General features: G+C 31.4%; 1 protein-coding gene across 2 annotated transcripts; it reads right to left on the bottom strand.

Moving 5' to 3' along the window:
• Window positions 1-858: 858 nt before the first annotated feature.
• LOC126713800 (oxysterol-binding protein-related protein 4B-like) lies at window positions 859-13,537 on the bottom strand. Of its 2 annotated transcripts, none has more exons than XM_050413669.1 (7): window positions 13,238-13,537; window positions 10,765-10,920; window positions 5,086-5,331; window positions 4,654-4,750; window positions 2,075-2,366; window positions 1,648-1,750; window positions 859-1,216 (listed from the first exon to the last, which is right to left on the bottom strand). In XM_050413669.1, the coding sequence occupies exons 1-7, from the start codon at window positions 13,406-13,408 to the stop codon at window positions 962-964; spliced, it is 1,320 nt and encodes a 439-aa protein (XP_050269626.1). In that variant the 5' UTR covers window positions 13,409-13,537; the 3' UTR covers window positions 859-961. The 2 variants fall into 2 exon arrangements, with proteins under 2 accessions (XP_050269626.1, XP_050269627.1); XM_050413670.1 differs by lacking the exon at window positions 13,238-13,537 and adding an exon at window positions 12,911-12,996.
• Between the last annotated feature and the right edge of the window lie 272 nt (window positions 13,538-13,809).

Below are 13,809 nucleotides of genomic sequence, written 5' to 3'. Positions count from 1 at the left end.
TTATAAATAGATTTTATTAAAAAATGAATATGTTCTCTAACTTGCCTTTTGAATTCCTAAAAAATTTTATTGTTCTCATTTTGATGCGACATAAATTATATATATTACATATTTTATTGTTCCTATAATAAATGAAAGCATGATTATAAAATATATTACTCTTTATTAAATTAGACTAATTTGCAAAAAAAAAAAATAATAATAATAATGAGATTACCATAAAAAAATCATCACACGCAATGCATAAGTTTGCGACCAGTTTTATAATTATTGAACAAATATCAATTTGTTGAGCTGAGCTTTTTCTTAATATGAGTAGTGAATTCAAAGTAACCCTTTTTATACAAAGTAGTTTGCTACATAACTTACCAAGTGGCAAATACTTTTTTTTTTTTTTAAATCATGCAGAAAATACCGCAACTTGATTGACCCAACCTACATATTTCGCCACGTCTACCCTCAAGTAAGTTTCTTCTAGGGGAAATTATTTTGTATACTTGTTGGTAAGTAACTACCATCCCAAATTTTAACCTTGATTGCCTATAAGACAATTTGTGTCTTAATTCTCTGTATGAGTGAGGGTAGTCCCCAATATTTTTTATATTTTTTGATTTTTTGGGTACAATTATTGAGATATTCTGGGATGGATGCCCCAAATTAGATCAATCACGTAAAAGGTGACAAGATTTTAATTAAGGAAAACAAAATGAATTCTCAAGAATCTCAACAAACAGAAAAAATAGGTGACATAACTAGGAACATCATCCTAATCCAAAAATAGGTGACATTTTTTTTTTTTTTTTTTTAGAAATAAGCACACACACAAGGGAGAGGGAAAATGGTTTTAACACAAAAACATTCTACAACTAAAATAGGTGATATTTTAGTTTAATAATCCTAAGAACACTTTGTGGAAATAAACAAACTGAATTGCTATTATATGTCTATCACAAATCACAAATCAAAGGGGCACAATTATGGGTGCTTCTGGGACCCACTTCTGAATTGGTGAGCATTCCCACCCACCTTCCTTGCTATGAGACACAGTAAAATGCTTAGGAACCCAATTCTCCCCTCTTGACTCTCTTTCTCTCTGGAGCTCCCTTTGTTTTTCCTCAACAGCTTTCTTCGCTTCTTTTGCTTTCTCCCAGTTCTTACTCAGGATGCCTCGGCTTACGTCGCTCCACACCAGAGCAGATTCACTTGCCCATATTTCCTATTGTAAAAAAGTAAAAGGGAACCCCTCAATTCATTTGCAAATATGGATGAGTATTTTATATATTTGTGCATAGATAGCCATCCATGATTTAGGATACACATTGTTTGTGCATAGATAGACTTTTTTTTTGGCTAAATGTGCACAGATAGTCATTTGGGATTATTTATTTATATATATATATAGTTACTTAAGAAAGACAAATGAAGCTATTTCATTCTCCATATGAGTTAAAGTCATAATGCAAAGGAAAAAAAAAAAAAAAAAACAATGCGACTGCCACATTCACATGGTAAAATATAGCGAAAAAAAGAAGAAAATATTTAAACTGGAATACCATTAATTTCGATTCTATTTTATGAAATAAGACCTCAACACAAAAAGGAGAAACAGAGGAAAACAAGGATAGATGAGGGTTAAAAATAAATTACCCTAGTATCCTTGACAATAGGAGCTCTCAGCCCTGAAATTACTTCTTTTGCATTATGTATAACTGTAACTTTCCCATTATTTATGTTCTTCATCCTGACAGTTCTGCAATAGGAAATAAGAGAAGTTCTGTTTTATTATACAACTAACATATGTTCTGTTCAAAAACCAAACAAATATTTCGACATTAAAAAATAAACCAGGTACAATCAAAAGCTGCTTGGTGCCATTGGAAGAGAAGATATATTTTCCTTCAGAAATTTATTGGTTACTAAGAACCTGAAAATTAATTTTGCCTAAGAGCTTCCACTTCCAACCAAAAAATGTAGGACGAGAAATGCATACCGTATTTAAGTGGTCCAGAGCAACTGAATTTTAATGATAAGGAGGAGGAATAATGATTTTGGAAAGAAACTTAAAATTATATACCTATCCCATTGACCATCGATCTCATAGAGAGTCTTCAATGAAGAGGACTCAAAGACCTTCCCATTAATAGACCGTTGATTTCCCCTGCGCCCTAGAAACGAAGTGTTTCTGTAACATAATTCAGCTTCAAGGCCACTTTCTTGACATTGAATTCTGACATTGCCAACCCAATCAGCCCAAGGAAATGGAAGAAATCTAATCAAGACCTTTGGAGAGTTCATTACATAAGTTTCTCCATGATTTTGGAGCTTAAGCAGCCTTTTGCCATGCAACTCAGCTTCCACAGAAGTACCTAGATTGGTTTTTCAAAAAAAGTAGTGACAAAAACTGATTAAGAGCGCAAGTAATTAGAGTATAACCCAATAGAGCAGTGATTATGATATATATTAAGGCCAAAGTAGTATGCAAGTTCAAATGTGATTAGATCAGTGCAAATGAATGTCTACTAGTTATAAAATCTTATAGCTTTGTATCCTAGAGACAGTTAAAAGATAATAAGGTGAACTCAATTTATAGCCTAGAGACAATTAAAAGTTATGATGAACTGAATTTCATCACTGGTGAGCATTCATTTTTAAGTGATTCAACTAAAGGTAAACATGGTTATAGGTAATGCTAAACTACTGTCATATATATAGAAAACAGTAAGTGAATGAAAATAGACATATGGAGGGGGAGGTCATGGATTTACCATCAAGTGCATGTGTAATCATAAGAATTTAAGAGTTGGAGGTTTGAATGTACTGGCCAACATCGAGGGCAGCAAGGACCTCCTTAGAGAAGAAAATGTAATTGAGGGAAGAATTGAGAGTTTCCAAGAAAAGAGATGTCTTCTTTTGGAATGAATCTCATTACAAGGTACAGGCCATTTATGTGGTACTTTGACAAGCTAAGAGCCTAACTGATTCTCCTATCTAACTCTGTCAGCTGGCATAGCTGCCTATAACCAACTAACTACCTTCCAATTAAGCACATGCCTTAATTACAAACATGGTCTAAGCCTAATTAGTAACCACTCTAACTACTATTACAAGCTAATAATCATGATTATGGGTGGTACCGAGTGGACTTACAGTGTTGTTAACTTGTTTTTTGTGTGGAGAGCAGTGTTTGGCTGTTGCCAAAACAGGGTTGTTTTGCAAGCCAACCCTCATTGCATCATGTGGACCATTTGAAGAGAAATCCATGGAGGATATTAACAATCATTTTCTGCAATCTTTGTTTTAGGTTTGTACTATGATTTAGGGGGTTATCTTGTAACTCTAGTGTCAATTTCTTAGTTCTTATGAGTGTCCGTTTGTAATACGAGAATGCTCCTTTCTCAAGCATTCCTTTCATCTGAATTTTTTTTTGTACTTATCCAAAAAAAGAAGCTAATATCCCAGCTGTGACAAGGCCTGGCAATCGTATCCCAGCTCCTAACAACCTTTACCATCTCATAGTACTTATCAGTTAAGTTGCAGAGCTGTAGTCACTAACCGCTGGCAGCAGCACCCTTTTGTCATCCAACCTTCACCCTTACAGGATAGCACAGCAGCATAAGCAACCAAGTACAGCAGCATAGGCAACCAAGTACTAGCAGCACCAACGATGCAACAGTATTAAGAGCAGTGATACAGCAATTCAACAGGAGTAGCATGAGTGGATTTTATGGGTTCCTAACATATAAATTACCAATAAAAAATAAATGGAAATACAAAGTTTGGAACTCATCTCAAGGGACTAACACACTCATATCAAGCTCCAACAAATATCATCCAGCATAAAAAGCTCTGCCTCTTAGTCAACAGGAAAGAGGCTTCGCATCCACTCTATTCTAGTGCAATCAAATTTTCTTGAGTTACTAGTAGGACAAACTGCCAGAAATGAACTTAAAACAGGAAACTGAGAGAACAATTTGCTGAATTGGGAAGACACACATGTTAAATTGATGTTCAATAGGATGTGTGTGAAGCTGGTTCTACTGTATTGGTTATGCCAAAGCTTTAAGAACTGCTGGGCTCCTAAATACAAGTTGGCATCCATAAAAATAATTGTGGTATTTTCAGTATTTGAGAATACATTAGAAGTCCTAGGTGCATAATAGCACTTTCTCACATATAACATAGCCCTTGTAATAACTAAATAGGGCGATATATATGACAAAATTTAGGTACAATTTTTTAGGTGTTGTACATTAAGTTTCGTAATTAAATTCAACTATGTAATTATATTGATCAATACAACACAAAGGTGTTATCTTCCCCCAAGGTTAAATTCAATTATATGGCTCATTGGCCTATGCAACAACATGGTTGAATTTACTTGAAGAACCTAAGCTATAGCACTTAAAGAACTGTACTTAAGTTCTGTGTATATATATATATATATATATATATAGCCAATTACTGGTCCACACTTGCAATGCCTTTCTTTATAGATATGAATGAAAGCTATATATGCAACACAAATGAAAGCATGTATCTCTTGAGATATTATCAAGTTTTTGCTTTGAACAATCAAATTCCATTTACACTGCATTAATAAGGTGGAGTTTCTAAGGGTAAACTAAAAAAAAATTAATTAAAATTCATAAGTACCATAGAATTTTGGAGTAAGATGATGACACCAGATCATCTCAACATTTTCACCCTCATCAGTTGCATGGAGGGCAGATACTGGTGGGTGATGTGAAACCTGCAGAAGGAATATTTATATGAACTTAGCCAAAGTAAGGTAGAAAATAAATAAGTCTGCTGTTCAAGCCAGACTAGGCTGTAATTGTATCAAGAACAAGCTTGGAACCCAGTTTGATCTCAAGTTTCAAACAATATGGCCAAATTTTGGAATGTGTGATATTACTTAAGTGCCTAATCAAGATCTTCTCATGCATTATATCAATGAAAAGATGAACCAATCTTGGCACAGAAAGGCTTGTAATAAATGGCTTCATTTAGAAGGATTTTAGACTATTATTATTTAGGGTTGTAAGTAGTAGAAAGCTATCCAGAAATGCAAAAAAGAAAAAGTACCTGTTCAAGTAGAACATTGAGATTTCCCCTTGAAACATGGTGGGTTTCTCCAAGAATAGGATTGTATGGAGTAACACCAAAGATCACAGGACGCACAGTAGAAATGCTCCATGTTACAACAGCAATGAATCTGTCTAGCGGGCTCTCACCACTGTTGCACCTGCTTATTATATCACTAGCAACGCAATACACTGATTCACCAAAGCACTGAAGGTGGGACTTTGGGATGTTGAAGAGAGGTGGCAACTGAACTTTCCAAATTACCAACACATTAAAAAAATAAAAAAAAAATAAAAAAAATTTATTACACTAGGTGATTTAACTTCATAGAGGCAAAATTTATAACTAATACTTATTTGTCTTCATACATTCACAAACATATGAACATAGGTATGTTTGTCCACAAGCACTTCTCACATAAATTATATGTATGTGTATTTGTGTGTTTATGAGAGTGCCACTCATATGAATACTTAAGGTCATTTTTTTGCTTAGGAAAAAAAAAAAAAAAAAAGCAGGGACGGACCAAGGTGGGGGCCCAAGTGGGCCTAGGCCCTCTTGGGTCCTTTTTTTTTTTAGTTATTATATATTTCATTTTTGTAGTTGGGCTTTTTTTCCAAAACCTTAGCTCCATTTTTCCTCAATAAGCCTAGCTAGCCTCACTCAAATAGTCTGGTCAAAACTAGATTTGCCTCCAGTTCCCAATTTTTTTTACCTTTTTTTCCGGATTTTCCTGGTTTTTGATTGGTTTTCACTAGGTTTAGGCATTTTTTCCGGACGGGATTGTTGGCCAGTTCTCGATTCAACTAGCCGGTTCGGCTAGTCTGGTCCAGTCCAATTTTCAAAACCTTGCCACGTAGCAACTATTCAACTCAAAAACTTAACAAAAACAATAAAACATTCACAATGGTGATTGTATTTTAGTAAAAAAAAAAAAAAACTATTTTATTACCGAAGAACCAAAAAATCATGTGTTATTGGAGAAGTTAAAGCTAAATTTTTTACAACTATTAGTAAATTTTTTACAAAGATTAAGATTTTTGTCTTTGTTGGTAAATGATTGCATCTTAATGTATTTAGAAACAACAATTTTGAGTATTTATAATTTTTTAATACTATATGGATGCCTATTTGGAGTTTTTTTTTTTTTTTTCCTTCATATTCCGCCCGCCACTAACTTAAAACCTTGGGTCCGTCCCTACTTAAGATCAATCCAAAATCACTCATGTGAATACTAAATAGTATTTTAACATTAGAAAATAGATAATAATAAAAAGTTGCATATCCAATATATTGTGTTTGTTACAATATTTTATATATTAATAAAGTCGTATTGCAATTATTATTTTTTGAGGGAATATTGCAATTTTTTTTCATTATCAAAATTCCACTAATAATTATCATATAGTTGTTTTTTAGTCATTAAATAAACAACTTATGATGGTTTTGAAACTTTTGTTAAACAGATAAGATGATTTCATTCTAACAAAATTTCAATCATATAGTAACCATTTAGGCATCTAAAGCCTTGGAGTTCAACTTGAAAACAATATCTAATTATGGATTTTTATTATAAAATTTTTCCCATATTTTATTACTTATACAGGTATTTTTATGAAGAATAATAAATTATTGCATAAAAAATTTGAACTCTTAACACTTTTGAAAGGTAACAAAATTATTTTTGCCCATAATTAAAAATTTTACTTCTTTATTTTCTTTTTGTACCCTTATTTTTCTTTTATAACTTTTAGACCTTACAAAACCTTGATAAAATATAAAACATTTTCTTTTATTTTTCCATGAAGTTTGACATAAAAGCTAGAGATGTATCAAAAAAGAAGAAGAAGAAGAAGAAGAAAATCAAAGTATAAAGGGGCTTTGATTTCTATGGGAGAATTAATTTTCTACTATGATTAAGATTATAACTCCTTTTCCCTCTACACTTGCACTTTGTAACTTGAAAATGTCGTTAGCTCTTTATTCACCCAAAGCCCTAATCTTTGTATTTGTAATTGAGGATTCTTTGGTTGCATTTGGGGTTTGGGTATTGTGGCAGTGTCTTTGTACCACAATTGTAATCTCCCAAATTTCTAATTGAAATTTTCTCCACACTGCTGCCTGTGAACATAAGCCTAAGGCTGAACACATAAATCCAATTCTTCATAAAATCTCGATCACCATCCATTCAAACTTCCCAATCCCAAACCCTAGTTGGTTCACCGTTAACCCTAAGTCATTTCCCTCTTCCAAAAAAAAAAAATTCCCAAACCCATTATACACTTGCTGCCCCTAACCCTTACCCTACCATACCATGCTTTAAATCCCTCATGTAGTCTACAAGCAATCAACTATTGACAATATTGATACTTCCACATCCAACCATAATCTAGCATAAAGATCCAAGCAACCCTAATCCCTCATTATTTCTGTTTAAGATTCTACTTGATTTGCCAATTTTGGATGGAGGGAGAATAGAGTAGAGTCAGCCATAAATTGTAGCCAATTTCCGATCAACTCTACTCTCCTTTTCATCTCTCCCCCTCCATCCAAACAGGCCATTAAAAGCACCTAAACCATTATTGTGTTCTTTAACACTATTCCTCACCTAAAGCCATCTGGTGGCTTGGCGATCCAAACTGCCAGACACAATAACCTGGCCAACTCACTATAATCCATTTGGTACCTTGATTCTCTTACCTTTAATATCCCCTGAGATTATTAATATGATCTGGGCAACCCTAAATGTTGCTGTCTATGGACTTGGTTGTTTGTCTTGATCCTCCTTTTCAGTTGGTGCCTATGTTGCACCTAGATTTATTCGTCTATGTACTTACTATATTTTAGCTTTTGATAATTCCTTTATTACCAAAAGGATAGAAGAACGAGAACTGATATGATATGCTAACACTCAATGGAAATGGTTGCAAATTACACCATCTTGAACACCTTCCAACAACCAATTTATCTATTAATATTTATTGACAATTATAATTATGTAGACTTTTGTGTTTGGAGTTTGAAGTACTAGAGAGTACTAGGTTTTTTTTTTTAAATTTTAAATTTTTTTTAAAAAGAGTTCCAACTTATGGTATCTGCTTCCGACAATATCTTTTTATCATCAGACCAAGACACCAATCAGTTTTTGGTGTAAGCGGAGATTGAACCCCATGACTCTTATTCAATCATTAGAAATTTTACTAATTGAACTAACTGGAACCCACAAAGAGTACTAGTTTTTATGCTAGAAAACTTCATACAAGTTTTTAAAAGTTCACTTGTAAGATTTTTTTTTTTTTTTTTTGGCTAATTAAAGGTCTGTTTGAGATTCGGTTATTTTGCTGAAACTGGAAATTTTTTGCTGAAAGTATTGTAGATAAAGATGAAAGTTAGTTAAAATAGTACAAATGAGACCTATGAATAGTACCAAAAAGTGCAATGGGGCCCATGAATAGTAGCAAAATAAGCTGAATAGTAAAATAAATTGGCAAAAATAATTTTTGCCAAACACACACTAAGGGTCCGTTTGGATACAACTAAAAACTGAAAACACTGTAACAAAATAATTATTAAATGCATGAATAGTACCGTAGGACTCATTTTTAATGAAAAAGTTGCTTAAAAGTGAGGTTTGTGGGTCCTGTGAACAGTACACTGGACCCATTGGTGTGCACTGTTTACACAGAAAAGTTAACAATCACGGCTCCAAAAAAAAAAAAAAAAAATGCAAAAAACGCAAACGCAACTCATAAATGCTGAATCCAAACGCCACCTAAATGTAGGATTTCTTCAAACCAATTTAGAGGGGAGTTCCTCAAACTTATTACCTAGCAATTGAAATGAGTATACACCTGTATTTTTAATCACATAACTTACTAATTCGGGAAATTATTAATCACCAGTTAATGAGTGCCCTTAAAACAATTATTAATAAACCATTTTAAGAAAGTTTGGCACCACTTTCATGGGTATATAAAAAACTATTAAATAAATTAATTTCCTTTTTCTTTTCATATAAAAATTTTTAAAAATATTTCTTTTTCAAAAAAAAAAAAAATCAATGCCCAATGCCCTTAAGACATCTGTTAACTTTTCCCCATTAATAATTACATTATATAATTTCTTTAAATGATTTAATGAATAATGAATTATCTAATTAAAATAAATGTAAATATTGTTATAGACTGCACATAATAGATTGTTTAGAGGAAAAGTTTGTCTTTTTTAATGTATGAAATCTTCTAGACTTCCACTCAAAAAAAAAAAAAAAAAAACCTTCTAGACTTAAGTAGTGAAGAAAATGGGAGAACATGATGGCTTCAACTGCAATATTAACTGCCCGTTTGGTATATGTATTTAAACACATGTTTTCAATTTTTAAATAACATTACACGTATTTTAATACACTTTTCACCCACACGCATTTTTAACAAAATTGAAAACTGTTGTTTAATCGCACGTACCAAACAGGCAATAGTTCTCCACTTCTCCATTATAAGAATTCATAAAAAAGTGGTCCCATTTCCAAATTTCAAGAAAAAAATTTTTTTTTTTTTTTGAGAAGGAAGAAAAAGATTAAGTTGATTATCGAAAAAATATGTAATGCCCATTAATTCTTTGAGTGCATATCAACATCATAAGTTAATAACTTTTTTTTTTTGGGGGGACAAGATCATAAGTTCAAAACTTGATTTCCGAAAAAGTCAAACATATTAAATGCATATTACTGATACTAAGGAAATAAAATGCAAATTGATAAAGACACATATTGCAATTTGCAACTATACCCCAAATGATAGATGTGATACGACTAGGTAAACATTCCACACTTATGACTCATAGGCACATATTGCAACTATAACCCACAAGTGACTCTAAGTAATAACTTTTTATTGAATTAATATTTCAGAATTGCATTGCTTAATTTCATAATCCTTATATATTTTTAACCTTTATATCAAGTTTTATGTCAATCGGGTATCATTTACTATTCAATCTAGAAACTCATATTTTATGCGCAATTTAAAAAAAAAAAAAAAAAAAAAAAACACTTCAAATTTAAATATTTAATTAATGACATAGTTATTGATTTTAGATCTTCTTAAAATTTTGCAAGCATGTAAAAGAGTAAATGTTTGCATTCTGTAAAAAAAAAATATTGAATTTTGTAACATAACTTAAAGTTATACTACTCCCATTATTTCAACGAAAAACTTCTTGTGAAGATAATTTTTGTATTTTTCTGTGCTTGGTAGTATTAGAAAAAATTGGTTATAGTAAAATTATCTTTTAACTTCCTTTATTTAACTCGTCGTGAGATAGAGTTATTTTCCGCTAAAATTTTCTGAAAAACAACTCTATTTTATGTGAAGCTAAATAAAGAAAACAACTTGATCTATCTCACACAAAGCTAAATAAAAGAAGTTAAAAAATAATTTTCCAACTCATTTTAAGGTTGATAGGAAAATGAGATATATTTAAAAAAATATAAATAAATAAAGGGCCTGTTTGGTGAGTGAGTTCAAACTCACATTTTCACATTTTAAGCAATATTACACATATTTTCACACACTTTTTTACCCATACGTATTTCAAAAAATTCCAAACAACAATTTTTAAACTACTCTACCAAACACCCCTAATTTCTAGAGAACTTTAAAATAAGGCAGTTTGACTTGCCTGAAGGCGTGTGAGATCTGATCCTGGCATAACATTTTTAAAGAGGCTTAAAACAAGTTGGAGAGGATTAGGAGCTGCGTAATCAGTATTTGATTCCCCATCTATTGTCAATGGCTTGGTAAGAACAAGCCTCGTCTCTTCCATCCCTTCAGTAAACTGTATAGTGTATACCACATTGTAAAGTTTCAAACTGTGAGCGTGACTAGCGCGAGAGAAAAAAACAACACACAAAGACAAAATTATTCACCTGTCTTTTAAAATAAATAAATAAATAAAATTTGCAACATCCAACTACATCGATATAAATAAATAAGACAAAATTATTCACCTGTCTTTTTAAATAAATAAATAGGACAAAATTCACCTGTCTTTTTTAAATAAATAAAATTTGCAACAACCAGCTACATCGATGTGACATCACTGAGAACAAAAAGATTGTATTTAATAGGAGGAGCCAACATCTCATCTACCTTTATTTACTTCCTCCAATTTGGTATGAATCAAATAAATTGACCACTACCTCAAAAAAAAAAAAAAAAAAAAAAAAAAAAAAAAAATTGACCACATCGGAACAAATTAATATTAATAGGAGGAGCCAATTATCCATGACCGGACACAGATGGATAAGAACATTTTTGAATGTGCTGGATTTAGAATAAAGTATCTACAAATTTGATCTAAAATACTGAATTGGAAAATTAATTATATCAATTAATTAGGAGGGAACACGTTGCATTGTAATACTACTTTAAATTGCAGAAGTAAAAAAAATAAAATTAATGTCAAAAGTTAGAAACGTAAAGGCCAAGGATGTTTGCCATGTAGCACAAGCATCTCAAAGCATTGATATAAGGAGAAATGAGAATAAATAATTGCAAGAATTCGGGAAATTTGTTGTTTCCAAATTAACAAAATGAAACTTATGGACGAATCCTATTTAGTGTTTTGATTGGAACTTTTAAAAAATAACCGATCCAAATCGCAGGGCTTTAAAATTGGTAGATAGATAGGCATGGCTGAGCCAATTTAAAAAAGGAAAAAAAAAAAAAAAAGGCGAAAAAAAAACACAGTGAATCCTGAATTATTCCTGATAGTGTTTCATCCATTTCCTTTATATTGTTGTAATTTTAATACTATTAATTATTTTCAATAGATTAAGAATTTTTTTTACAAGAAAACTACTATATTTTTTGTATAAAAAAGTATTCAAGTTTTGCCCTATGGTTATTGTTATTGTTACCCACCGTCTAAAAAAAAATAAAAGAATGTCATTTAGATAATATTTAATTTTCTTATAAAAAAAGGAAAATTATTAAATATTCCTTGAGTATCATAAATGCATACTCTTTCTCTCACATAAATAGTAGATCCTACCATGAATTTAATTAGTGGAACCTACTATTCATAAGAGAAGAGGAAATACGCATTTATAGTACTCGAAGAATATACAATAATTTTCCAAAAAAATAGTATTTAATTTAAACCAAATATATAGAAGATATTTATTTATATTCTATTATAGTTATAGATTATTTACGTAAACGGTTTTGATACCACCCTTACCAAGTATACAAAAATGAATAAGATAACATTAGCAATATATATATAAACAATAAAAAAATTTACAATTTCTTTCACAAATGAAATATAAATATATTTTTTAGTTTTTTTACCCAAATTATATTCTAAGGAAAAATAAAAAGCAATAAAATTAAATGAACATTCATTCTATACCTTTAGATAAACATGAAAAGACGAATGACCATGAGACAAGAACCGAGGGGGGTTTTGAATTTTGTCCGATCCATTATGGAAACTGGGCAGTAATTACGTGTTTGAAAACATGATACATACTTTTAGTACACGAATCGGTGCATGTTGTCTTCTTATCTTAACTTACAAGCATTTGCAAAAGAAAAAAAAGAATAGCTTTAAATAATATAATACTAATTAATTAATAAAGTAGCCAGCCAAGCCAACTGATATAGGCCAAAAACTCATTCTCAAAAAAAAAAAAAAAAAAAGATATAGGCCAAAAACTACTTGGAATCATCAACCTTTTCCTATTCCATTTCCATATATAAAATTGCAGTCAACAAACAAGAAAAGGCCGGCAAACCAGTTTTACATATCGGAAAACAGCTACCTTGGAAACATGTCAATGACTTAAGCCATTAATTCTCTAGCTTCTGGACAGAAGAGGAGCACGAAATGAAACGAAACGAAAAGGGAATACAAGATTGACACATGCCTATTTTAATACAAAAAAAAGTGTTAATATTGTGTTCCTTCCAGCGCTCAAAACCATCAAATTTCAAAAGATTAAAAATCCCTAGTGGCCGGGTTTTGTTTTGTTACCACTTTTCTTAGAAACCGAAGTGAACAATTACATGTATACAGTACATACACTTAATTTTATCAGATTCGAATACCATTTTTAGAGAGAGAGAGAGAGAGAGAGAGGTATGCGTACCATTTGAGGAGCCTTTGGGTGATGATATATATATATATGGAGATCTAGAGAGAGAGAGAGAGAGAGGCACTGATTGAATTGAAGAGGTTTTCCTGGTAGATGAATATTTGTATTGTACTCGTGAGGTTTAAGACTCGGGACCGACTGTATGTTGATGACTTTGTTAATCATGTCCAATAGACCTTCTTATATCGGCTACGGAGAGAGCGATGCCTGCCGAGATGGGTGTATTTATTCATTCGTGGAAGCAAACTTTGGTCTGGGTACACACTTCTTCATATCATTTTTATTGTCTTCTTTTTGGGGAAAGAAACATGTGATTAGTATTCAATCTAATTACTTTTAAGATTCTCAAAAAAAAAATAATTAATTAATTACTCATATATATATATATATATATATATTTTTTTTTTTTTAAACCCTTCAATTCAATTAAATGAATCTTATTCTAATCATTTGCTTTAATAATGTACTTTTTGTACATTTGGTCTATCAAATGGGATTTATAATTTCATTAAAAAAAGGGATTTAATTTAATCCCCACAATTTTTTATAAGATTTTGGGATGTACT

This window comes from Quercus robur, chromosome 2 (genome assembly GCF_932294415.1).
Source record: "Quercus robur chromosome 2, dhQueRobu3.1, whole genome shotgun sequence".
In the NCBI taxonomy this organism is placed as follows: Eukaryota; Viridiplantae; Streptophyta; class Magnoliopsida; order Fagales; family Fagaceae; genus Quercus; species Quercus robur.
The sequence above is the reverse complement of the archived record's forward strand: the minus strand, read 5'-3'. Positions and strand labels throughout refer to the sequence as shown.

Bases quoted from the DNA above. Each gene is read 5' to 3' on its own strand.
- LOC126713800 (XM_050413669.1), bottom strand. From the start codon at position 13,408: ATGATTAACAAAGTCATCAACATACAGTCGGTCCCGAGTCTTAAACCT. The intron at 2,367-4,653 runs GTACTTATGAAT...AAACCAATCTAG, and splicing joins TCTTACTCCAAAATTCTATG to GTACTTCTGTGGAAGCTGAG. The intron at 1,751-2,074 runs GTATATAATTTT...TTCCTATTGCAG, and splicing joins ATCGATGGTCAATGGGATAG to AACTGTCAGGATGAAGAACA.